The sequence below is a fragment of the Oncorhynchus mykiss genome, chromosome 25 (assembly GCF_013265735.2).
Source record: "Oncorhynchus mykiss isolate Arlee chromosome 25, USDA_OmykA_1.1, whole genome shotgun sequence".
In the NCBI taxonomy this organism is placed as follows: Eukaryota; Metazoa; Chordata; class Actinopteri; order Salmoniformes; family Salmonidae; genus Oncorhynchus; species Oncorhynchus mykiss.
The window spans coordinates 17,419,522-17,445,846 of NC_048589.1; the positions used below are offsets into that span (position 1 = coordinate 17,419,522).

Here is a 26,325-nt window from a genome sequence, read left to right on the forward strand (position 1 = left end):
CAATTGTCTCTCAATATTGTACAGTATGCAGTCTACATTTGGGAACTGATTGTTATGTCCAGCAGCATGCTGTGATTGTGTTGTAAAATATGTGTCTGGAGAAGAGGAAAAACATTAACAGACTAAATTAAAGCTCAGGTCCATGGAAGTTCAGTCATTATTTGCCAGTGGCAAGGGGATGATCAAAATAAATTAGATTTGTAAACAGAATACTAATTCATATCATCATCAAACATTGTGTGCATTCAGTGTCACACTATTTAAGTTAGATTTTCTGACAACCCTTTCACCAAGTCAAATAATGTCATTTTTATTGCTGGGCTCATTTGCAATGCATATTTGTTGGGGTGCCTCCTCCCTTGTCATTCCTACCTGTGTCTGACTGTAGCTACAGTACATCTCTCCAAGGGCACAGTGAGAGTACAGGTAGGGTTGATCAGTCACTGGTCAGCTCCATGGTGTAGAGGGGTCACCTCCACCAGTCACACACAACAGGAGAGGAGACAATAGAGGGACCAACACAATGGACAAGAGACGGTATACCCTGGAGCCACCAGAGGTCAAACTCTACTTGGTCAAAGGAGACAGGTTTACCAAATGGTCAGAGGTGAGTTGGCTACTCTTGAAAGTAAATTCCTGGAGAAAATCTTCTATTGAAAACAAGTTCATTAGTTCACTTTGAATGAGAATCACAGAAAGATCTCTCCAAAATACATTGCATTTACAAAGACTCCATTGATGTAAAACATCCATTACAATTTCCAGGGTTGCCTCTATAAATAATACAAGTTGTCTGTCCTCAAGACCCTGAGCTATAGCTCTGTCACAAAACTAGCTGGGCCAAGTATAAATTCTGTGATAAGGTTTGCAATAACTCAAAATATATTTCTCCTCAATCAGGAGTCAACCAAGACTGTGCCTGTCACCATGAAAATGGACCCTAAGGGCTTCTACCTCTACTGGACTAACCAAAGCAAGGTAAGGTAACAGAAATGACATTGCACAATGAGATAATTACTGCCAAATAATTGGGTTACAGTGAGTAAATATTGCCCCCTTATATAATCTGCCTGGTTGCTTAGTTGAGCAGTTTAGGTCCTTATGTGTTAAATCCAGGCCATATGAAATGTGTTCTGGCTGCCTCAGGCTCCACAGCTCTAGAATGGGGTCCGTCAGGCTGTGGGATGACTTAGAGCCTCAACCGCTGTAACCACAATGTACTGTATGTTAACAGTGAATTACATTTAGCTGAAGAATGGTTTAGAGCGTTGCATTGCGCCTCACAGTCCCAGCAGCCTTGTGGATTGTATTGATTGAAGCTGATGTGGGTTTTACCAGCCTGCTCCGCTGCAAAGATGAATTCAGAACAATGCTCATTGGGCTTCTCTTCTCTCTCTCTCTCTCTCTCTCTCTCTCTCTCTCTCTCTCTCTCTCTCTCTCTCTCTCTCTCTCTCTCTCTCTCTCTCTCTCTCTCTCTCTCTCTCTCTCTCTCTCTCTCTCTCTCTCTCTCTCTCTCTCTCTCTCTCTCTCTCTCTCTCTCTCTCTCTCTCTCTCTCTCTCTCTCTCTCTCTCTCTCTCTCTCTCTCTCTCTCTCTCTCTCTCTCTCTCTCTTTTGCTCTTTCTTTCTTTCTTTCTTTCCCTCTCTCTCTCTCTCCTCTCTCCTCTCTCTCGGCACCTTCTGGTCTGCAGTACATTCTGATGCCCACCGAGGCTTAAACACACACGTGTGCTTACAGTGTGGGAGCTTCCATACAGAGTATTCATGCAAGTAATAGAAAAGCATATTACAGTTGAATATGGGTGAAGCCTATCTCTTGATGCAATCATAAAATAATCATTGTTTTATCATAGAAAGATATCATTTGTTTTCTCAGTATGCAGTGGGTTCTACTTCACACTGAGTGTACAAAACATTAGGAACACCTGCTCTTTTAACCACAGACTGACCAGGCGAATCCAGGTGAAAGCTATGATCCTTATTGATGTCACTTGTTAAATCCACTTAGTGTAGATGTAGTGGAGGATTTTTAAGCGTTGAGAGAATTGAGACGTGTATGTGTGCCATTCAGAAGGGTGAATGGGCGAGACAAAAGATTTAAGAGCCTTTGAACGGGGTATGATAGTAGGTGCCAGGTGCACCGGTTTGTGTCAAGAACTGCAACACTGCTGGGTTTTTAACGTTCAACAGTTTCCTGTGTGTATCAAGAATGGTCCACCACCTAATGGACATCCAACCAACTTGACACAACTGTGGGAAGCATTGGAGTCAACATGCCCCGACAGATTGACGCTAGTCTGAGGGAAAAGGTGGGGGGGGGTAACTCAATAATTGGAAGGTTTCCTCAATGTTTTGTACACTCAGTGGGTTTTAATTTTATAATTCCCCATTCCTAGGAGACAGAGTTCCTGGATGTTGCAAACATCAGAGATACCAGATCAGGAAAATATGCAAAACTTCCTAAAGTGAGTACCATTACGTAAGAGCTATAATGCTTTCACTGCTGCGTGATCCACTCAATACAACCATTCTCTATCTGTTTGTCTGTAAAAACCTCTGCATGCATTCTGAAGTGTGTTGTATAATTGAGGGGGGAATTTGCATTGCAAAATCAGCAATAAACACAATGCCAGTGCACACACACACCCAGACACACACAGTGTTAGTGATGTGATTGCAGCCAAAGCGAGAGCCCAGCTGTGTGATTTCTGTGCTGCAGATCAAGCTGTAGAGATATGATTGAGTTTGACAGTTTGAATTTCTCCCACTGCTTTCTCCCACACTGAGCTGTCTCCATAGAGAGTTTCAGTATGCAGCCATTACTCCCTACTACTGGGGTAGGTCACAGCTATTCCCTGGGGGATAAACAACATCATCCCCATAGCTGGTGTGCCATCTATCTATGCAGTCTGTCTTATGTGTTGCCGTCAAGGAGAGCAGTTGCTCTTCTATAAGCCATGGATACTGTATCAAAACAAATGCTGTAGCATCATTGATCTGTTGGTACTGTAGTAGTTGAGGACATAGTAACTTCCCAGTTCCTCTGCTGAGCTGCTGCTCTCATGTTTCTCAGCTCTGGTCGGGAGTTTGCATGCACTGATTTGCCTGGTCCAGCTTGAGCTCCCAGGCGTCCTGTGTATGGAAAACAGACACTAGGGTGCAGCAGGGCTCATTTCCCTCTCTCCAAACAGACATTGCGATAACATAGGTACAAAGGAACAATTACTTGTGGTCACTGGAATTTAGGTTTTTACAAATGTCTGTCCGTTCTCATCAACAGCACCCTAAAGTCAGGAATGTGTTCAACCTGGATTTTCCAAACAGCGACCATCTAGTCAAAACCCTGACTGTTGTCACAGGCCCTGACATGGTGAATTTGACTTACCACAACTTCTTTGCTTACAAGGAGAAAGTGACACAGGTAATGCACATTAATAATCCTTACTTCGTTCCATCTTCTTTACAGCAACATGACATAACCAGAGCTCATACTGCCCGTACTGCATGTAAAATAACTTCAATCATTAAGTGTCATACATATATATATATATATATATATATATATAAATTAAACATAATGAGATAGGCAAATTTACTCTCAATGTTTACATACCTATCAGCATCACCTTACCACCAACATTTGTTTAAGTGATATTCGTTGCCTGATTCCATACTGGCTCTGCAGCTCTATCCTCAGGTCAACCACTAATATATAAGCCTTCATTTCCACCACAAAGCAGCCTCTGTCCTAGCCCTCTTTTTGAGTTTACGACTACAATATCCGGTTTTAATAAACTCTAATTAAAATAACAATTGATAGACAGTCAACATGCGTGACTCTCTCTTCCTGAAGCACAGATCAGTTCCGTGCCCCCTAGTGGTCACAAATAAAACAATATTATCAGGACATGTCGTAAATCCAGACAGCTATTTCATGCAGCTATGGTGTGATGTTGTAGAACTGGGCTGCTGATATCCTGTCCATTGCTTACAACCCATCGAGGAACAACGCTTGCAGACAAGTCTTCATGGAGAAAATGTGAGTGGACATGGACCGGTCTCTCTCTATGTTGTTAGCCAGTAAATTATAATATTTTTTTTTTGATAAACCTCTCCATCCTAGGTATGTCCGCATCTCCCTTCAGACCAATAAGGATGGCAAGATCCCTGTCAAAAAGTGAGTCACAGACAATGTCATGTCGAATTGGTTTAACATCTGCACTATCTAGAACCTGAAAGGGTTCTTTGGCTGTCCCCATAGGAGGGTTCTACATGGAGGGTTCTACCTGGAACCAAAAAGTGTTCTCCTATGGGGACAGCTGAAGAACCCTTTTGGAAACCTTTTTTCTACGAGTGTACAACAACAGTTGAACAGATTCAGTCAATTTAAACTACATTCAAGCCTCTCATTAGCTGTCTTTATTTCCATCCTCAGTATTTACAAGATGTTTCCAGCTGATAAGAAGAGGGTGGAGGGAGCTCTAGCTTCAGCACACCTCCCCAAAGGAAAGGTCAGAGAGAAACCCCAGTGTTTTTCAACAGTCACAATTCTGGGGTCCTATGTAGTCCAAGTACTTATTGTAATCCTTTTTAAAGGTTTATCATAAATTATTTTCAGTAAAGTGTCATAATGTGACAGGCTGTTGTGTGTTCTCTCAGGGTGACACTATGAAGCCGGACGTCTTCACTGAAGCTGCTTTCAAGCTCTTCCTGATGAGTCTTTGTCCCCGGCCTGAGATCTATGAGATCTTCACATCCTAGTAAGTAACATTCATACTTACCAATTGGAGAATACAGGCATGAGGTGATGCCAGGTGTAATTGTCATCATGTTCTCCTCAATGGTTGGTCGGTCGAGTGTCCAGCTCATGCATTAGTTCCCTGGCTCAGGGTTTGTCTGGGCCCTGGCTGATGTAAGATGCTGTTGATGGGAATGTCATGGCTGATTGTCCCTCCAGCTCTGCCAAGGCTAAGCCCTACATGACCAAGGAGAGCCTGGCCAAGTTCGTCAACGAAAAGCAGCGTGACTCCCGCCTCAATGAAGAGCTATTCCCCCGCTTCAGACCTGACCAGGTGAAGGCCCTTATTGAGAAGTACGAACCCTGCTCCTCCAACTCCAACAGAGGTAAGAGACACATATATACAGTTTGATTACTAAAGGTCAGGACAGTAGAACTAACATAGAAGCCTAAATCATCACATTACTACTGCATTAGCCAATCTCCATCATTGACTACACTCTATTCCCAATCGTTACTGTATTCTAAATCTAGTGTTTTATAGAAGAGAGATGTGTAACACTGTTATAATGCACAGGTATCTTATTCTACAGGTCAGATTTCTCCGGAAGGTCTGCTGTTCTACTTGATGGGGCCTGAGACATCTGTGGTCATACTGGACAAGCTGGCCAAGTGTCAGGACATGAGCCAACCTTTGCCCCACTACCTCATCAAGTCTTCCCATAACACATACCTGACGGGTGAGATGGGAACAGTCTTTAAACTATCACACATTTCAACAAAGCTATGGTACACAAGGTTGTAAAAGGCTACTCAGAGCAATGCAAATGGGAATGCCTATTTTTCTTATCAGAAACTGTGAGCCCAGAGCTAGTAGTAGAAGCAGTAGAAAGACAATGGCTGAATGATCTTTGACAATCCTTTCTGGTTATTTCCTTAATTGAAATGACCGAAAATCTTATAGACTGTGGTTTTAATGCGTCTTTGAGTGTCTCTAAAGTGTAAAATGACCCCCAAAAATGTTGTGATCCCTCCACAGCTGGTCAGTTTTCCGGCGTGTCGTCTCCAGAGATGTACCGCCAGTGTCTGCTGGCCGGCTGCCGCTGCCTGGAGCTGGATTGCTGGAAGGGAAAACCACCGGATGAGGAGCCTATTATCACCCACGGCTTCACCATGACAACTGAGATTCTGTTCAAGGTCAGGTGTCAGTCAGCCCTCATCTCTCAGTGCTGGACAGTGCAATAGTGCTGTAAAACCAAATATTCATACATTTTGAAAGGAATATACAACCTGTTTTTGGGGGATTCTAGCCTTAGCCTCAATCCTACTGATCCAATATGATGCGTGCCAACCAAAGACAAAGCATCTAACTAAATGTACACCATTGACCCATTGTGACCACTGTTGCAGTCCCCATTTACACAGCCCTGATTCATTAAGACTCACAGACAACAGAGATAGTGTCACTAATGCCGGGCCCTGACTGTTACTGTTACGCGACGGTAGTCCAGACCCAAGCACCTACTGTAGCAGTGCCCCAGGAAGTGGCCCCTGCTTTACGTCTCACAGTGACAGCTTTCTTTGTGGCTCTGCCAGCAGGTGTCAATAGAGACACAGCGCAGAGTGTCATGATGGGCCTGGGCACTGGAGCCCGCGTGCAGCACGGCAGCCTCAGCACACCACACCATACGTCCCCTGGGCCCCTCACTCAACACTGCCATTTAAGGGCACCCAGAGCTCCACTCTAACTGGCACACAGACCAAACCAAACGCCTCAGCATAGTTTACTGTCAAACACGGATTTCCTCCAGCCTTGATGATGTTTGGCCTGCCTCCAGCTCGTTTAGCTGGGTCTGATAGAGTTGTGTTGATACTGCCAGTCATGCTGTGTGTCTACTTAGTATGTCCCAGAGTCCAGATCGGTCTGTCTGTCTGTTTGTCTGTGTGACAGGATGTGATTGAGGCCATCGCGGAAAGCGCCTTCAAGACGTCACAGTACCCCGTCATCCTCTCCTTTGAGAACCATGTGGACTCGTAAGACAATGCATTTCACTCCTCTTTTCAAATTAAAAACATGCAAGTTTAGCGTTCAGTGCCCCTACCATCACAAACATTTCTTTGGGTTCTTAATATCATGTGACTATTTATATCATATGATTGATCCTGTAACCTGCATGTAGACAATAATGGATTATCATTGAAGCTGTATGTTATGTTTTTCCAGGGTGAAGCAGCAGGAGAAAATGGCTAACTACTGTAAGACCATATTTGGAGATATGCTGCTAATGGATCCTCTGGACAAGTACCCTGTGAGTGGGACTGTCTATTAGGAACAAACATGTCCATTTGTCTCAGTCATATCCATTCATGGACAAGCCATATTCATTTTCATCTGTTAAACATAAGAAGTTCACATGGTGTGTGGAGGCGCCACCATAACCTGGCGTTCGGTCCAGGAGCCCTATAGGACAGCGCACAATTGGCCCAGCGCTGTTCGGAGTAAGGGAGAGTTTGGCCGGTGGGGCTTTCCTTGGCTCATCATGCTCTAGCGACTACTTTTGACAGGACTGGTCGCCTGCAAGCTGACTCCAGTCGTCAATCGATCAGTGTTTCCTCTGACACGTTGGTGCTGCTGACATCCGGATTAAGCGAACAGTGTTTCCTCTGACACGTTGGTGCGGCTGACATCCAGATTAAGCGAGCAGTGTTTCCTCTGACACATTGGTGCGGCTGACATCCAGATTAAGCGATCAGTGTTTCCTCTGACACGTTGGTGCGGCTGACATCCAGATTAAGCGAGCAGTGTTTCCTCTGACACATTGGTGCGGCTGACATCCGGGTTAAGCGAGCAGTGTTTCCTCTGACACGTTGGTGCTGCTGACATCCGGATTAAGCGAGCAGTGTTTCCTCTGACACATTGGTGCGGCTGACATCCGGATTAAGCGAGCAGTGTTTCCTCTGACACGTTGGTGCGGCTGACATCCAGATTAAGCGATCAGTGTTTCCTCTGACACGTTGGTGCGGCTGACATCCAGATTAAGCGATCAGTGTTTCCTCTGACACGTTGGTGCGGCTGACATCCAGATTAAGCGAGCAGTGTTTCCTCTGACACATTGGTGCGGCTGACATCCGGATTAAGCGAGCAGTGTTTCCTCTGACACGTTGGTGCGGCTGACATCCAGATTAAGCGAGCAGTGTTTCCTCTGACACATTGGTGCGGCTGACATCCGGGTTAAGCGAGCAGTGTTTCCTCTGACACATTGGTGCGGCTGACATCCGGGTTAAGCGAGCAGTGTTTCCTCTGACACGTTGGTGCTGCTGACATCCGGGTTAAGCGAGCAGTGTGATAAGAAGTAGGCGGGCCATGTTTCAGAGGATGCATGACTCAAACTCTTGCAGAGATGAGCCAAGAGATCTAACGCGAGGAGAAAATGGTGTAAAAAATACACTTGTGACCACAATAGTGAAGACATAGATAACACATATGGAATCATGTAGAAAGAAAAAAGTGTTAAACAAATCTAAAAATATTTTATAATTGAGATTCTTCAAAGTAGCCACCCTTTGCCTTTATGACAGCTTTGCACACTATTGGCATTCTCTCAACCAGCTTCACCTGGAATGCTTTTCTAACAGTCTTGTTGGAGTTCCCACATATGCTGAGCCCTTTTGGGCTGCTCTTCCTTCACTCTGCATTCCAACTCATCTCAAACCATCTCAACTGGGTTGAGGTCGGGTGATTGTGGAGGCCAGGTCATCTGATGCAGCATTCCATCACTCTCCTTCTTGGTCAATTAGCCTTTACACAGGCTGGAGGTGTGTTAGGTCATTGTCCTGTTGAAAAACAAATGATAGCCCCACTATGGGCAAACCAGATGGGATGGTGTATCGCTTCAGAATGCTGTGGTAGCCATGCTGGTTAAGTGTACCTTGAATTCTAAATAAACCATTGACAGTGTCACCAGCAAAGCACCCCCACACCATCACACCTCCTCCTCCATGCTTCACGGTGGGAAGCATACATGCAGAGATCATCCGTTCACCTATACTCACAAAGACAAAGTGGTTGAAACCAAAGTCTCTTCTTATTGGTGTCCTTTATTAGTGGCTTCTTTGCAATTTGACCATGATGGCCTGATTCTCACAGTCCCTTCTGAACAGTTGATGTTGAGAAGTGTCTGTTACTTGAACTTTGTGAGGCATTTATTTGGGCTTCAATTTCTGAGGCTGGTAGCTCTAATGAACTTATCCTCTTCAGTAGAGGTAATTCTGGGTCATCCTTTCCTGTGGAGGTCCTCATGAGAGCCAGTTTCATCATAGCGCTTGATGGTTTTTGCGACTGCACTTGAAGAAACGTTCAATGTTTTTGACATTTTCTGGATTGACTGACCTTCATGTCTTAAAGTAATGATGGACTGTTGTTTCTCTTTGCTTATTTGAGCTGTTCTTGCCATAATATGGACTTGGTCTTTTACCAAATAGGGCTATCTTCTGTATACCACCCCTACCTTGTCACAACACAACTGATTGGCTCAAAGGCATTAAGAAGGAAAGAAATTCCACAAATGAACTTTTAACAAGGCACATCTGTTATTTCAAATGCATTCCAGGTGACAAATTGTTGAAGCTGGTTGAGAAATTGCCAAGAGTGTGCAAACCTGTCATCAAGGCAATGGTTGGCTGCTTTGAAGAATCCCAAATATAAAATATATTTTGATTTGTTTAATACTTTTTTGGTTACTACTTGATTCCATATGTATTATTTCATAGTTTTGATGTTTTCACTATTATTATATTATTAGAAAATAGTACAAACAAAACAAACCCTTGAATGAGTAGGTTTGTCCAAACTTTTAACCGTATATATACGGTCTATATCCTCAGTTTAAACGTACATAAATTTAAAGACCGAACCTTCACCCTCACCACCTTTTCCTGTTACACATTACTACTACAGTTGACTCTTATCAGCCTCTGTAGCCTTCTAAACTGATTTATGTGTTAAGCTAACCAATATTGACCTTCCCTGAACAGAGCACAAGTACACTGTATGTGTGTTGCCACCTGAGTGTGTGTGCGTGTGTGCCTGGCCTCCTTCCCTGAAGTGTGTTTTCTCCCATGAGCAGATGAAGCCAGGTCTGCAGATCCCCAGCCCAGCAGAGCTCATGGGGAAGATCCTGATCAAGAACAAGAAGGGCAGCCATGGGAAGCCCAGCCAGGCCTGCCCCAAGAAGACAGAAGAGTCAGAGCAGCCCATAGTCACAGCTAGCGCTGGCCAGGAGCCCAACCAGACAGGCCCTACTAACCCTGAGGACCAGTGTGTGACTGGTGTGTAATACAGGGCACAAACCAAATGACATTGTATGGTGATTGTACTGTATTAATCCTCCAGATAATGTTGCAGCCACATTGTTGTAGTAAATATTGAGGCTGTATGTGTCTTATGTCCAGAAGGGGAGATGACCATGACCGGGGAGGAGGTGACCCTGACCGGGGAGATGACTGATGATCATGAAGAACAGCAGGAGGATGAAGACCAGGATGAGGAGAAGATGAAGAACTCGGACGAGGTATGGCAAGATGGTGTTTCTAAGCCTCTTTCTAGGTCAGTAGATGTTTCAGACAGGAGATAACTTCCTGTCTATCCTCCTATAGGGTACAGCGGGACAGGAAGTGACAGCGTATGAGGAGATGTCTGCCATTGTCAACTACATCCAACCCACCAAATTCATCTCCTTTGATAACTCCCGAAGTAAGTTGTGATTTGTTGATGCTAATTTGGGGTAGGGGTTAGATGAGGGTAACTTGTCCCTCTACAAAAAATAAGAAGGAGCAGTTTTAAAATAATAACGTTATATGATATACATTTTTACACAAAGTAAATGTCATATTACTGTTTATCTAGTTGTTGTTGCTGATGGAAACTAATATTCTGCTTGATCACTCTCATTCTCCTGTGGACAGAGAAAAACAAGAGCTACCTCATCTCATCTTTTGTAGAGACCAAAGGGGAAAGTATGATCTCCAAGACTGCAGTGGAGTTTGTGGAGTATCCTTTGACAACTGTTTATTTAGCTCTGATTGAATTACTCTCAAATAATTTTCTGTCACATTTGTGAATGCAAACTTCCTTAGTATGACAACCCAGATACAACAAGAGGCAGATGAGTAGGATTTACCCTAAAGGAACCAGAATGGACTCTTCCAACTACAGCCCTCAGCCCTTCTGGAACGCTGGATGCCAGATGGTGGCGCTCAACTACCAAACAATGGGTTAAGCTATATCAGCTGTCTGGGATTGGTATTAGTTTATGGCTGAAAAACTGGTGTGACAACTTCTGATTGTTCCCATTATTGTTGTTGTCATGATAAGGCACACTTGCAGAGTTTGTTTCCTGAAATTGTAATCTTGAGTCGGAGATTGAGTAGCGTTTCTTATATCCACCACTGGAGGTCAGTGTTGTACTGTTTTGAGTTGGACAATGGTCTACTGCACATGCCATAAAAATACAGATCTATCTCACATTTGTGTTATAATGCAGTAATGAATTAACATGTTTTGAAATTGTGAAATGTTCTGAAAATGTTGTTTTTTCCCCCAGATTTCCCAATGCAGCACAACATGTCTCTATTTGAATTCAACGGGAGGACAGGCTACCTCCTCAAGCATGACCTCCTCCGCCGTAGTGACAAGAAGTTTGACCCCTATTGTGAAAGGATCGACACCATTGTGGCCAACACACTGACCATCAAGGCACGTTTACGCCAACCTCACAGAGAGAGCAGCAGACCTCTATTCACCATTCTTGCTTTAGGTTTTGGTTGCAGGCATTTAGACAGTTAATTTTAAAATGATAGGACTAAAATGTGTGAGTTATAATGTAATTATACGACTGTGATGGTCATTATCAAACTGCATTCTGGATCATTATTCATGGATTTACTTTGGGAGAACTGCTTCAGCTGGTTGTTTGCAGCTCGGGGCTAATTTCCTCCCACTTGTTTTGATGTCCTTAGGCTCTCTCTCTCTCTCTCTCTCTCTCTCTCTCTCTCTCTCTCTCTCTCTCTCTCTCTCTCTCTCTCTCTGTGTGTGTCTCTGTGTGTCTCTGTGTCTCTCTCTCTCTCTCTCTCTCTCTCGCTCTCTCTCTCTCTCTCTCTCTCTATGTGTGTCTCTGTGTCTCTCTCTCTCTGTGTCTTGGCTCAATATGCCTGTCTGTTTTGTGATATGTGTACAGGCCTGCTGTCAGCTGTATTTTCTTCCTTATTTACTCTTGGCCTACATGTGTTTCTAAAGGTTATAGTGTACAGTACACTGTATATCCATTATCATAATTCCCTTCAGATATACTCAGGCCAGTTCCTGTCAGACAAGAGTGTGAAGACAGGCGTAGAGGTGGAGATCATTGGGTTGCCAGGAGACCCCAAGAAGAAGTACCGGACCAGGTGGTCAACCACACCGAACGCCATTAACCCAGTTTGGAATGAAGAACCCTTTGTTTTTGAGAAGGTATATTCATTCAATTCGTTCAGTTATTATTTTTTATAAGCAAACAAATTTGCCTTGTCGAATGCATGTCAGAAGGGTCAAGCTTGTTGTTGTGTGGACAGATCCTGCTGCCTGACATGGCCTCTCTCAGGGTCGTGGTTCACGAGGAGGGAGGGAAGTTTCTGGGCCACAGGATCATCCCCATCGAGGCCCTTCAGTCAGGTCTGTTTGAATACATGTTACATAACCTTTCTCCTATGTGTAGTAACACTGTCATTACTCTAGTGAAAACACAGTATGAACATGGTGTTGTTACAGTGTTAAGTGATTACAGATTTACTACACAGATATAAGAGCAATTTCATGTAAATAGTTACCTATTTCTACCTGGGTTTCAAATTTCACTTCTACCCAGAATTCCAGAGCATGAGGCTGATTGAAGTAGACCTTGCACCAGAAAGCTTCTGCGTTTGTCTGATTGATTCATGGGGTTTGTGCTCTGCAGGCTTCCAGCACATCTGTCTGCGCAGTGAGAGCAACATGCCGCTCACTCTGCCAGCTCTCTTTGTGTACATCGAGGTCAAGGACTACATCCCTGCTGCTTTTGCAGGTACAGTACAGTTACTTTCAGTTCCTATTTCCAGAAAACGCATTTTAATTTGCATGCTTATGCCTAATTTGGGCAGGTAAGATTTAAGCCTATAGATGGTGTTTTAAGAGTAAATTATTATTTTGCACTGAGTGACTGATTATGAAACAGGACTATAACGTTGTGTAATTTGTTCAGTATTGTCTTGTTCTGTCCCAGATTTTACAGATGCCTTATTCAACCCAACAAAAAATTCTGAGAAGACAACAAAGACGACAGAGGTAAATCAATTCCAAGACAGAACTCATTGATCCACGTGAAAATGACGTGTTTCACTCGCAAGGTCCTCGTCCTTTTACAACAAAATATGTCCATAGTGAGATGCTTACTGAAAATGGCTTAAGCACTGAAAAGGGATTTGTGGTTTTATAAAGACTTTCTTATGGGACTGATGCTCTTGTGTTCTGTTCCCGAAGTCATCAGCAGACTACATCTCCCCATACGAGATGCCCCTTGTTAACGTAATACCGACTGTTGGAGAGAAGGCTACATATACAAAAAGAGGTAAAGGAGGCTGTTTCCTGTTAGTAGGGCCAAGTTATCTATTCACTAGAGTTTGAGTGCAAAGTGTGTGAAAAGTAATGTTGTTTTGTAGTTCACTGAGCTCTTTGCCAATGCTGTTTCACTAGAGCCTGAGACTAAAGCTCCCTCTCCAGTGGAGGAAGCTGATACTACCACTGGTACCCAGGATACTCCGCCTACTCCTGAAGAGGCCCCTCCAGAGCCTGAACCCAACATGGACTCACCGTCTCCCGCAAACACCATCAGTGTGGAGGCTGAACCTGTTCCAATCATTCAGCCATCTGTTGTTGGCCCCATCCAGAGTGTAGAGCACGTTACAGAGCCTGAGGCCCGCCCTAACACCCCTGATGTGGACCCAGAGGCTGCCCTAGCCACAGAGTTGACCCCTGACCCTAAGGTTGACTCTACTACCTGTACAGACCCCAACAGTAACGTCGACCCCACCTCAAATGTTGACTCCACTCTAGATGTTAACTCCAATGTCGTCCCTACCCCTGATCCAGATGTTGAGTCCACTCCTGTTGCCGACCCTGCTATAGCTCCTGTCCCTCCATCTGAGCCCAGCTCATCCGATCCTGCACCTGAGGACTCCACTCCTCCAGATGACAATGAAGGTAACACCAGTGACTCTTCTATGTCCAGAATATACTTAAAACAATTACATGCATACAGTACCAGTCAAAAGTTTGGACACACCTACACATTCAAGGGTTTTTCTTTATTTTGACTATTTTCTACCTTGTAGAATAATAGTTAAGACATCAAAACTATGAATGAACACATATGGAATCATGTAGTAAGCAAAATAGTGTTAAACAAATCAAAATATATTTTAGATTTTAGATTCCTGAAACTAGCCACCCTTTGCCTTAATGACAGGTTTGCACACTCTTGGCATTCTCTCAAACAGCTTCACCTTGAATGCTTTTCCAATAGTCTTGAAGGAGTTCCCACATATGCTGAGCACTTGTTGGCTGCTTTTCCTTCACTCTGTCTAATGTCCATTGCTTGTGTTTCTTGGCCCAAGCAAGTCTCTTCTTCTTATTGTTGTCCTTCAGTAGTGGTTTCTTTGCAGCAATTCGACCATGAAGACTTGATTCTCGCGGTCTCCTCTGAACAGTTGATGTTGAGATGTGTCTGTTATTTGAACTCTGTGAAACATTTATTTGGGCTCCAATTTCTGAGGCTCGTAACTAATGAACTCATCCTCTGCATAAGAATAAATAAGAATTTGTTCTTAACTGACATGCCTAGTTAAAGGTTAAATAAAAATAAAAGCAGAGATAACTCTGGGTCTTCCTTTCCTGTGGCGGTCCTCATGAGATCCAGTTTCACCATAGCACTTGATGGTTTTTGCGATTGCACTTGAAATGTTCCATATTGACTGACCTTCATGTCTTAAAGTAATGATGGACTGTCATTTCTCTTTGCTTATTTAAGCCGTTCTTGCCATAATATGGACTGTCTTTTGCCAAATAGGGTTATATTCTGTATACCACCCCTACCTTGTTACAACACAACTGATTGGCTCAAACGCATTAAGAAGGAAAGAAATTCCACAAATTAACTTTTAACAACGCACGCCTGTTAATTGAAATGCATTCCAGGTGACTACCTCATGAAGCTGGTTGAGAGAATGCCAAAAGTGTGCAAGCCTGTCATCAAGTCAAAGCTCGGCTACTTTGAAGAATCTCAAATGTAAAATATATTTTTTGGTTACTACACGATACTTCCATATGTGTTATTTCATAGTTTTGATGTCTTCAGCATTATTCTACAACGTAGAAAATTGTAACAATAAAGAAAAAACATGAGTAGGTGAGTCCAAACTTTTGACTGGTACTGTATGTCCGAAAAAATAGGAGCCGTGTAAAATCTGACAACCTCCAACCATATTGTCCCCTTTCCTCTTCTCCCCTTTTAGAGCCATCCACAGTTCCATGTGAGGAGCTACTACAGCACAAGAGTTTCCTGAAGGTCACCAAGAGACAGGAGAAAGACATGAAGGAGCTGGAGAAGAAGTTCCAGAAGAAAGGGGAGGAGTTGATCCAGAAATACAGCGACACCTTCAAAGCCCTCAAGAAGAAGAACTCCATGAAGAAAAAAGAGTAATGGAATACAGTCTTTTTTATATTTTCTTTTAGCCTTGTGTTCATCTTATTCCCCTCTGATCCACTAGGTGGTGGTGGCAGACACACCAAATGTAATCAAGTTGCTTTTCTGTTGGCCAGTTTAATTAACAATAATTGTATTTAGACCAATAATAATTCCTTTCAGGGAGATTTTGAATATTCTTTATTTAATGTTTTTTTGGTGGAGCAATTAATGGAGGGATAATGATATCCTCTATGAATATATGTTTTTAACTTGCAAAGACATAAAAACATGTTTTATTTAACTAGGCAGGTCAGTTAAGAAAAAATTGTTATTTACTATTACGGCCTACCCCGGCCAAATCCAGACGACCCTGGGCCGGTTGTGATACAGCCTGGATTTGAACCAGGGACTGTAGTGACATTGAGATGCAGTGCCTTAGACCGCTGTGCCACTCGGGAGACTTACCCAGTAACCTTTCTTGGAAAAGCCATGATTATGCACTGTCAAAGTGCCAACCACATTATTGATACTAGGGACAGCAGTGTTTCCTGTCCTCGTATCCTGACCAGTTAAACTTGGGGCCCTGGTCAGGTCACATTATCAGGAAAAAAAAAACCCTGGCCCTACAATCGTACTTGATTTATTATTTTAACATGGTGTCATATTGAGACCAAGTCTCTTCTTTGAATGATCCTTGCACAATACAAACACAAACATCAGTACAAAACACAATAAAATACTACATGACAAAGCATGATAATAAAAAAACAGCGATTAGCCATACTGCTGGGATGAAGTAACAGACCTCCATGTGAGGCAGTGATGTGCAGAGCCCCCTGGTAGAGCTCCTTGGTAGAGCCCCCTGGTAGAGCTCCTTGGTAGAGCCCCTGGTAGACCCCTGGGTATTACAGGGGTCAGCAGACAGACTCAATTGTAGCGTCTAGTGTCATTTCATGTCCAGTGCCTGGTCCCTGACATTTTGACTGTGTCCCCCAGGGTAGGGGGTGAAACGGCAGAGCCCGGCCCCAGGGTGGAGAGGGTGATGGAGCAGAAGGAGAGGCTGCAGGTGGAGCTCAAAGCTCTGTGGGTGGAGCAGTGTGATCAGCTGAAGAAGAGGAAGGAGCAGCATGCCACTGAGGTACAGTAAAGTACAGACCAACTCTACCTGCCAGAGTCGGTTTGATATTAAGGATATTATTGATAGTTATTTGCATAAACATACTGTACACTCTTATTCAAGGATGTCTTTCTTTTTACATTTAATCTATGTACTGGATAAGTAGTTGAGGTAAGATTATGTTTAATCCCCACCACCATGCACCTAACTAACCTCAGAGTGAATCTCACTTCCGGCCTTCAGCTGATGGCTGGGAGCCAGGCATGTAAGCACAGTATTGATTATCCATCACAGCCAGGTGCTCTTGGGTGCTCTTAGCATAAGCTCTGGATCTGCATCAGATAGAGGTCAATCAGGTTGTGACCTCACCACTCAGGGAATAGACTCCCCTGGCCCGGAAGGCCAATCGAGTGTGTGACAGTAGCATCTCGTAGTCAGGTCTCAGCCAGAGTCACAGTCAGAATCACATTCAGCCAGAGTCACAGTCAGAATCACATTCAGCCAGAGTCACAGTCAGAATCACATTCAGCCAGAGTCACAGTCAGAATCACATTCAGCCAAAGTCACAGTCAGAATCACATTCAGCCAGAGTCACAGTCAGAATCAAATTCAGCCAAAGTCACAGTCAGAATCACATTCAGCCAGAGTCACAGTCAGAATCACATTCAGCCAGAGTCACAGTCAGAATCACATTCAGCCAGAGTCACAGTCAGAATCACATTCAGCCGGAGTCACAGTCAGAATCACATTCAGCCCGAGTCACAGTCAGAATCACATTCAGCCAGAGTCACAGTCAGAATCACATTCAGCCGGAGTCACAGTCAGAATCACATTCAGCCGGAGTCACAGTCAGAATCACATTCAGCCGGAGTCACAGTCAGAATCACATTCAGCCGGAGTCACAGTCAGAATCACATTCAGCCGGAGTCACAGTCAGAATCACATTCAGCCGGAGTCACAGTCAGAATCACATTCAGCCGGAGTCACAGTTAGAATCACATTCAGCTGGAGTCACAGTCAGAATCACATTCAGCCGGAGTCACAGTCAGAATCACATTCAGCTGGAGTCACAGTCAGAATCACATTCAGCTGGAGTCACAGTCAGAATCACATTCATTCAGAGTGCATGGAAATGCATGGCAAAAGTTGTGTTACAGTAGTTTATTTATGTCTGAAGTTTAACAGCATATACTGCATGCTGTTTATCAGATCTCTAATACATTTCAGGGGTAACTTCAACTAGGTCTGTTTTGCTGTTGGTAGAGCTGCCACATTGTTACTGACGCATCCTGTTTCCTGTGTGACAGCGATTAGCCAAACTGTTGGAGATGGCCACAGAGAGACACATCAGTGAACTCAACACTCTGGCGAGGTGGGCCAACAGACACATCACAGTAGCCTTCTGCCTTCCTAAATTCAGGATCTCTAGATATATAGCAAATATAAGGAACTTGTACAGCTAACTGGCAAAATAAAGGAAACACTTGAGTAAATTAGGAATACAACATATATTGAAAGCAGGTGCTTCCACACAGGTGTGGTTCCTGAGTTAATTAAGCAATGAACATCCCATCATGTTTCGGGTCATGTGTAACAATGCCCAGTTCCCCAATATTTTGGCCTCCATGGCTAGAAGTAATCTCAGTGACCATGAAAGAGGTGTCTCAAGGAGCATAGGGTGTTTAAAGGGTGTGTGTGTGTTTCTCAGTCACCAGATCTCAACCCAATTGAACACTTATGGGAGATTCTGGAGCGGTGTCTGAGACAGCGTTTTCCACCCCCATCAACAAAACACCAAATTATGGAATTTCTTGTGGAAGAATGGTGTCACATCCCTCCAATAGAGTTCCAGACACTTGTAGAATCTATGCCAAGACAAATTGAAGCTGTCCTGGAGGCTCATGGTGGCCCAATGCCCTATTAAGACACTTGATGTTGGTGTTTCCTTTATTTAGGCAGTTACTTGTATGTGCGCCTGTGTGTGTGTGTGTGTGTGTGTGTGTGTGTGTGTGTGTGTGTGTGTGTGTGTGTGTGTGTGTGTAAAGCATGTGCTTGCATGTGTGTGTTAGACAGGGAAAGTATTTGACCTTTTGCAAAGAAAATAACTGAAGTAATAAATGATTCAGCCATCCTTGCAGGTTATTCAGGGACCTCAGGGAACAGGTTATTCATGGACCTCAGGGACCAGGTTATTCAGGGACCTTGGGGACCAGGTTATTCAGGGACCTTGGGGACCAGGTTATTCAGGGACCTCAGGGAACAGGTTATTTGGGGATCTCAGGGACCAGGCTATTCAGGGACTTGGGGACCAGGTTATTTGGGGATCTCAGGGACCTGGCTATTCAGGGACCTCGGGGACCAGGTTATTTGGGGATCTCAGGGACCAGGCTATTCAGGGACTTCGGGGACCAGGTTATTTGGGGATCTCAGGGACCAGGCTATTCAGAGACCTCGGGGACCAGGTTATTCAGGGACCTCAGGCGGTTTATGCTGGTCTAAAGTGTGTGGGTTTTTGCGTACAGTATGTGTGTATGAGAGACAGAGAGACTGTGCCTATGTGTGTGTGTGTGTGTGTGTGAGAAAAGAGAGTGTGTGTGAGTGTTATCCAGTTTCCCCAGCTGGCAGATGGTTATCTAATGCCTGCCATTAGCCACCAGGTGATCAAACAGCAGTATGAGGGATAAGAAAGCCTCTGTTTTAACTCATCAAACAGACACTGGACTACTTTATTGACCCTTTTTCACTTAGAAAATATGAACTGGAACATGGTCACACAGCCCGGCTGCATAAGACGCTTTATTGAGTGGGAGTTTTCATGTAATGGGCTGAGTGAGGCTTTCACTTGAATGGCCTTAAAATCACACCCAGTGATGTGCGCTCTCTGTTTCCTCCCCAAGTGAATCGAAGGAGGCAAAGAAGAAAGGGATGTCAAAGCGCTCAGGTTCAGACAAGGCAAGGTGAGCTGAATGTGTGCTAATGGAATCACATTAAAGGGCGCTCATTTGACTCATTGATTCTGTCATTGTTCGATGTACAGTACAAACAGTACAGGGTTCAAGTGTTAATGTCACGTGCACAAGCACAGTGAAATGCCTTTCTTGCTAACTCAAAACCCAACAATGCAGTAATCCATAACATAAAAATAACATAAGGTAAAACAAAAACGCACAATAATAAAAAAAATAAGAAATAAGAAGAACTCAAGAAAGTAAGAAGCTATTTACAGGGTTCCAGTACCATATTTACAATGTGCAGGGATAGGTGGTGCTAGGGTAAGATATGTATAGGGGTAAGGTGACTAGGCATCAGGATATATGATAAACAGAGTAGCAGCAGGGTAAATTATGATTGTACAGTGCCTTGCGAAAGTATTCGGCCCCCTTGAACTTTGCGACCTTTTGCCACATTTCAGGCTTCAAACATAAAGATATAAAACTGTATTTTTTTGTGAAGAATCAACAACAAGTGGGACACAATCATGAAGTGGAACGGCATTTATTGGATATTTCAAACTTTTTTAACAAATCAAAAACGGAAAAATTGGGCGTGCAAAATTATTCAGCCCCCTTAAGTTAATACTTTGTAGCACCACCTTTTTCTGCGATTACAGCTGTAAGTCGCTTGGGGTATGTCTCTATCAGTTTTGCACATCGAGAGACTGAAATTATTTCCCATTCCTCCTTGCAAAACAGCTCGAGCTCAGTGAGGTTGGATGGAGAGCATTTGTGAACAGCAGTTTTCAGTTCTTTCCACAGATTCTCGATTGGATTCAGGTCTGCACTTTGACTTGGCCATTCTAACACCTGGATATGTTTACTTTTGAACCATTCCATTGTAGATTTTGCTTTATGTTTTGGATCATTGTCTTGTTGGAAGACAAATCTCCGTCCCAGTCTCAGGTCTTTTGCAGACTCCATCAGGTTTTCTTCCAGAATGGTCCTGTATTTGGCTCCATCCATCTTCCCATCAATTTTAACCATCTTCCCTGTCCCTGCTGAAGAAAAGCAGGCCCAAACCATGATGCTGCCACCACCATGTTTGACAGTGGGGATGGTGTGTTCAGCTGTGTTGCTTTTACGCCAAACATAACGTTTTGCATTGTTGCCAAAAAGTTCAATTTTGGTTTCATCTGACCAGAGCACCTTCTTCCACATGTTTGGTGTGTCTCCCAGGTGGCTTGTGGCAAACTTTAAACAACACTTTTTATGGATATCTTTAAGAAATTGCTTTCTTCTTGCCACTCTTCCATAAATGCCAGATTTGTGCAATATACGACTGATTGTTGTCCTATGGACAGTCTCCCACCTCAGCTGTAGATCTCTGCAGTTCATCCAGAGTGATCATGGGCCTCTTGGCTGCATCTCTGATCAGTCTTCTCCTTGTATGAGCTGAAAGTTTAGAGGGACGGCCAGGTCTTGGTAGATTTGCAGTGGTCTGATACTCCTTCCATTTCAATATTATCGCTTGCACAGTGCTCCTTGGGATGTTTAAAGCTTGGGAAATCTTTTTGTATCCAAATCCGGCTTTAAACTTCTTCACAACAGTATCTCGGACCTGCCTGGTGTGTTCCTTGTTCTTCATGATGCTCTCTGCGCTTTTAACGGACCTCTGAGACTATCACAGAGCAGGTGCATTTATACGGAGACTTGATTACACACAGGTGAATTGTATTTATCATCATTAGTCATTTAGGTCAACATTGGATCATTCAGAGATCCTCGCTGAACTTCTGGAGAGAGTTTGCTGCACTGAAAGTAAAGGGGCTGAATAATTTTGCACGCCCAATTTTTCAGTTTTTGATTCGTTAAAAAAGTTTGAAATATCCAATAAATGACGTTCCACTTCATGACTGTGTCCCACTTGTTGTTGATTCTTCACAAAAAAATACAGTTTTATATCTTTATGTTTGAAGCCTGAAATGTGGCAAAAGGTCGCAAAGTTCAAGGGGGCCGAATACTTTCGCAAGGCACTGTATGTGAGTGTGTGCATGTGTGTAGAGCACAGGGGGTTGGTAGCACCTTAATTGGGGAGGACGGGCTTGTGGTAGTGGCTGGAGCGGAATCAGTGGAATGTTATCAAATACATCAAACACATGGTTTCCATGGTTTCCAGGTGTTTGATGCCATTCCATTTACTCTGTTCCAGACATTATTATGAGACTTCCTGTCCTCAGCAGCCCCCTGTGGTATAGAGTCAGTATAAATGTCTGCATGATATGTGTGTGTTGGAGTGCCATTGTGAGTGAGTGTGTAGAGTCCTTTAGAGACAGTGCAAAAATGTAAATAAAATACAAGGGTCAACTCAGATAATCCGTGTAGCGATTCTGTAAGCTACTTAGCAGTGTTTTGGATTTGGGATAGAAGCTGATCAGGAGCCTGTTGGTGTCAGACTTGATGCAACGGTACCGCTTGCCATGTGGAAGCAGAGAGAGCAGTCAATGGCTTTGGTGGCTGGAAACTTTAATGATTTTCCCGTGCCTTCCTTTCACACCGCCTGGTATAGAGGTCCTGAATTGCAGGGAGCTCAGACCCAGTGATGTGCTGGGCAGTCCGCACCATTCTCTGTAGCGTCATGCGATTGAGGAAGGTGCCGTTGCCATACCAAGCAGTGATGCAGCCAGTCAAGATGCTCTCAAGGGTGCAGCTGTATAACTATTTGTGGATTTGAGGGCCCATGCCAAACCTTTTCATATCAAATCAAATCAAATGTATTTATATAGCCCTTCGTACATCAGCTGATATCTCAAACAAATGGCCCATGCATTGGAACCTAGGTCCTAGGAGTATTTGAAATATGCAGAGTATACAGAGCTTTAAATGTTGGTCGGAAAGCTAAATTGCTTCCACGTGGCAGAGTGCTGCTGTGTTCTGAGTTGGAACAACTTTGTCATAGACCTAGACTACATAGTTTAATGGTAACATAATATATATATTTCTCTATACTTAGGCTGAAAAGGGCAATGAGCGTGGACCTGGCTGAGGAGTCTGCAAAGACTGATACAGTGGCAAGTATATTCCTTTTGAAATAAAATAGAACCGGCTATTATAGATGTCTCAGGTCTATGCTTTAATGGCAACACCTGGATGTACACGTGTCTCTGTAATTGATGCAGTACTTTCCACATCCATATAGAGAAATTCACATGGTTTTCATTCTCATTTGTCCATCTACTGTGGTAGACTGGGAGAGTAACTATGGTTACACTGAGCTAAAGAGCTTTTACAGAAGTGTACCGTACACAAAAGTGTCGGATTCATTAACATGACCACCCTCTCTGTTTACACACACTCCCACGTGCATGTGCTCTCTTGCTCTCTCACACAAAAAAAGAACACACACACACACGCATTGAGTTGAGTGAGGAGCAGAGCACTCACTCACCTCAGAGAGAGGACGGAGCACATGTAGAGTGGAGAGATGACTCACTGAGAGAGAGGTGGTGTTGCTCTTCTCAGCTGTTTACCATGTTGGCTCATCAGGAGTCATCCCAACTGTTCACAAGCACATCACTTCTACTCTGCTCCTTTCACACCAGTTCAACCAGGTTGATCTGAACACCTCAACGAAGGAGGGTTTAAAAGCATATTTTTTGTCTCTTTCATGAGTCTCTGAGAGGGGTTATGATGTGATAACGTCTTTGGTCAACCCAGCTTGTAGCTAATGTTTCACAGCGTAAAGAGCACTTGATGGAATTGGTCCAATCTGTTGTGACCCAACAGTATTGATCTCTCAGGTTGGATCCCCCTGGGTTTACTGTACAAGATACCTCACACTGTCTCTCTCTCCTCATCTCTCTCTCTGTGTCTCTCTCTCATACTCTTCCTGTCCTTCAAGCTTTTACGCTTTCTCGGCGCACACACACACAGCCATACAAAGCCTCTGCTCTCATTGACATGTTGCTACTGTACTCTTCTAGTCCACAGACAGCAGTCCTCAGCAGGATGCTCTCGTGAAGAGACAAACGGCCACACTGGATGAGATCAAAGGCATGGCCAATCAGGTACTGTAAACAAATAAACACACCCACACACACACACACACACACACACACACACACACACACACACACACACACACACACACACACGCACACACACACCTGACCTGGGTTCAAATACTATTTCAATGACTTAAATGACTTTCACATATATTTTGAAGTAAGTATTGATATTTTGGGGGTTGAAAATACAAGCAGTTGAATATTGGAATGTATTTGGAAATACACTTTGAAAGCATTGGCATCTTTTTGAAAATACTCAATTACACAGAGTATTTTCAAATACAAACAAATGGTCCCATGCATTGGAACCTAGGTCCTAGGAGTATTTGAAATAATATATTGACCAAGTATTTGAAAACATTTTCAAATAGTAGGCTATTTATAGGAAATTATTAGAAAAAATACTTCCAATATAAGTAATTGACTTGGGACACATAATTAGAAAATACAAAAATACACAGAAAGTAAGTATTTAAATAACAAATAATCAAATACACATGTATTTGAACCCAGGTCTGGCACACACACATGCAAATGCACATGTACATGCACATACACACCTGTCCACACGTATCCGTATGCATACATGGGTATAAAGTGGCGGTTGTCATAAATGTTATTTTAAGAGAATGTCCATCCAGGCCAATCAACATCCAATATGTAAATGACGTAACACATGTAATGATGCATGCTGTATACTGTCTTCAGCATGCACAGAACAGGTCCTATAAGCCTACTGGTAGACTAATCACACATTTGATTAAATCTAACTTGTGTCAGATACAGTATAGTTCCGATATTGATGTTTGATGAACGCATAGATTACACAGTAGATTTTCCAGTTGACCATGTGTCCAAAATGAATGACATGGATGAATCCACCTTGCCCTGTGGATAACATCTATAAAGGATAATTATACAGTGCAAATAGAGGCATTTTCAACTCTCACCTCTTCCTCTCTCCTTCTCTCTCTGACCTCTCACCTCCACCTATCTGCAGCTCAATCAGGAGGCCCTGGCGGAGTATGAGAAGAAGATTAGGTCACTTCCTGTTGATCTGCGGGAGGCTGTGAACGTGTGTGTGGGGGCCCATTTCCCTGAGCAGATAGACCAGGCTGGGGAGAAGCAGCAGGATGGGGTGGGCTTCTATGGCAATGTCTTCCTGGGGTAGACATGCTCCTGGACCTTTCTCCTTTCCTCTGTATATGTGGTCGATATCTGAGAACATCAGGTGTGACATGTTAGTGGTGTTGATACTACAGTATGGGATACAAATTGGAAAGTTATCAATGCGTTGTAATGATAATGATTTATCATGATTTATCAATGAGTCAATATAGAGATCAGTACACATTTGGGATATTAAGAACACATGCCTCTACCTCTTACTTAAGTCATATGGTCACAGCCTCAAGTGGTTCTCTTTCTGGCTTAACCTTTTACTGCAGTGGGCTAAATTAGAGTCACAGTGTTTCTTGGTTCTCTTCAACAAATCTACTTTGAAACTAAAGTATACACCACCTCACACACATGGTTATGGGCTTTAAAAAAAGAAAACACCTGTACCATGTCAGAGATGTATTACATTTTGAGTTTGCATCCGAATATTACACTTTATATACATCACAGAAGACTGAAATATAACAAAACCGTTTGACATAGAAACTGTTTTTTTCTGCGTTGAAATTATGTTCATGTTTATTAATTATGAAATTATGAAAAATATGAATAACATTCCACCCATGAGGTCACTAGAGGGGGATTTCGTCATTTGACTACAGGAAAGAGACAATTAGATTGATGAATTAGGTATAATGTGGAGAGAAGTGACTTTCTCTCAGTCTACTTGAATTGAGTGAATAAGTCAATCTGTCACAGTTCAATTGGACTGGGCTTTATTAATTTGATACTCCCCCACACATTTCAGAGATTGGCTTTATGTACATGGGAGCACAAAATCCATTTTGTGATTGTAATTTGCTGAGAAACTTTAAATAAAGGAAAGGTAGAAGTTTAAACTGTTATCAGAACAGAGGAGTAGGCCATGATGCTGGCTTTGTGTCAGTTATATTCTGATGAATTTAGACTTACTCTCACTATGGGAGACTATCTATCTTTACCAGCGTCTGTGTGGTTAGTAGCAGTGATGTTATCTATTTATGTGTTTATTAAATTACAATTTCGTACTTAATTATGTCACTAAAGGAACTTTATCTGCATTATGGATTACAGTGCCTTCGGGAAGTATTCAGACCCCTTGACTTTACTCAGTACTTTGATGAAGCACCTTTGGCAGCGGTTACAGCCTTGAGTCTTCTTGGGTATGACGCTACGAGCTTGGCACACCTGTTTTCGAGGAGTTTCTCACATTCTTCTCTGCAGATCCTCTCAAGTTCTGTCAGGTTGGATGGAGAGCGTCGCTGCGCAGCTATTTTCAGGTCTCTCCAGAAATGTTCGATCAGGTTTAAGTCCTGGCTCTGGCTGGGCCTCTCAAGGACATTCAGAGACTTGTCCCGAAGCCACTCCTGCGTTGTCTTGGCTGTGTGATTACAGTAGGTCGTTGTCCTGTTGGTAGGTGAACCTTCACCCCAGTCTGATGTCCTGAGAACTCTGGAGCAGGTTTTCATCAAGGATCTCTCTGTACTTTTTTCTGTTAATCTTTGCCTCGATCTTGACTAGTCTCCCAGTCCCTGCCGCTGAAAAACATCTCTACAGCAT

At 43.3% G+C, this 26,325-nt stretch overlaps 1 protein-coding gene across 1 annotated transcript; it reads left to right on the top strand.

Annotated features, from left to right (window-relative positions):
• LOC110505469 (phospholipase C, beta 2) lies at positions 1-25,139 on the top strand. The gene is made up of 32 exons (XM_036963009.1): positions 1-607; positions 901-978; positions 2,395-2,463; positions 3,279-3,419; positions 3,958-4,037; positions 4,122-4,175; positions 4,434-4,509; positions 4,658-4,758; positions 4,956-5,122; positions 5,330-5,476; positions 5,776-5,933; positions 6,688-6,770; positions 6,961-7,045; positions 9,863-10,064; positions 10,188-10,306; positions 10,392-10,488; positions 10,701-10,785; positions 10,885-11,009; positions 11,339-11,490; positions 12,079-12,243; positions 12,345-12,444; positions 12,728-12,832; positions 13,031-13,092; positions 13,288-13,375; positions 13,501-14,007; positions 15,318-15,501; positions 16,487-16,628; positions 17,915-17,979; positions 19,505-19,564; positions 22,554-22,619; positions 23,529-23,607; positions 24,608-25,139. Exons 1-32 carry the CDS (start codon positions 524-526, stop codon positions 24,776-24,778), a joined length of 3,897 nt encoding a protein of 1,298 aa, XP_036818904.1. The 5' UTR covers positions 1-523; the 3' UTR covers positions 24,779-25,139.
• The last annotated feature ends 1,186 nt before the right edge of the window (positions 25,140-26,325 follow it).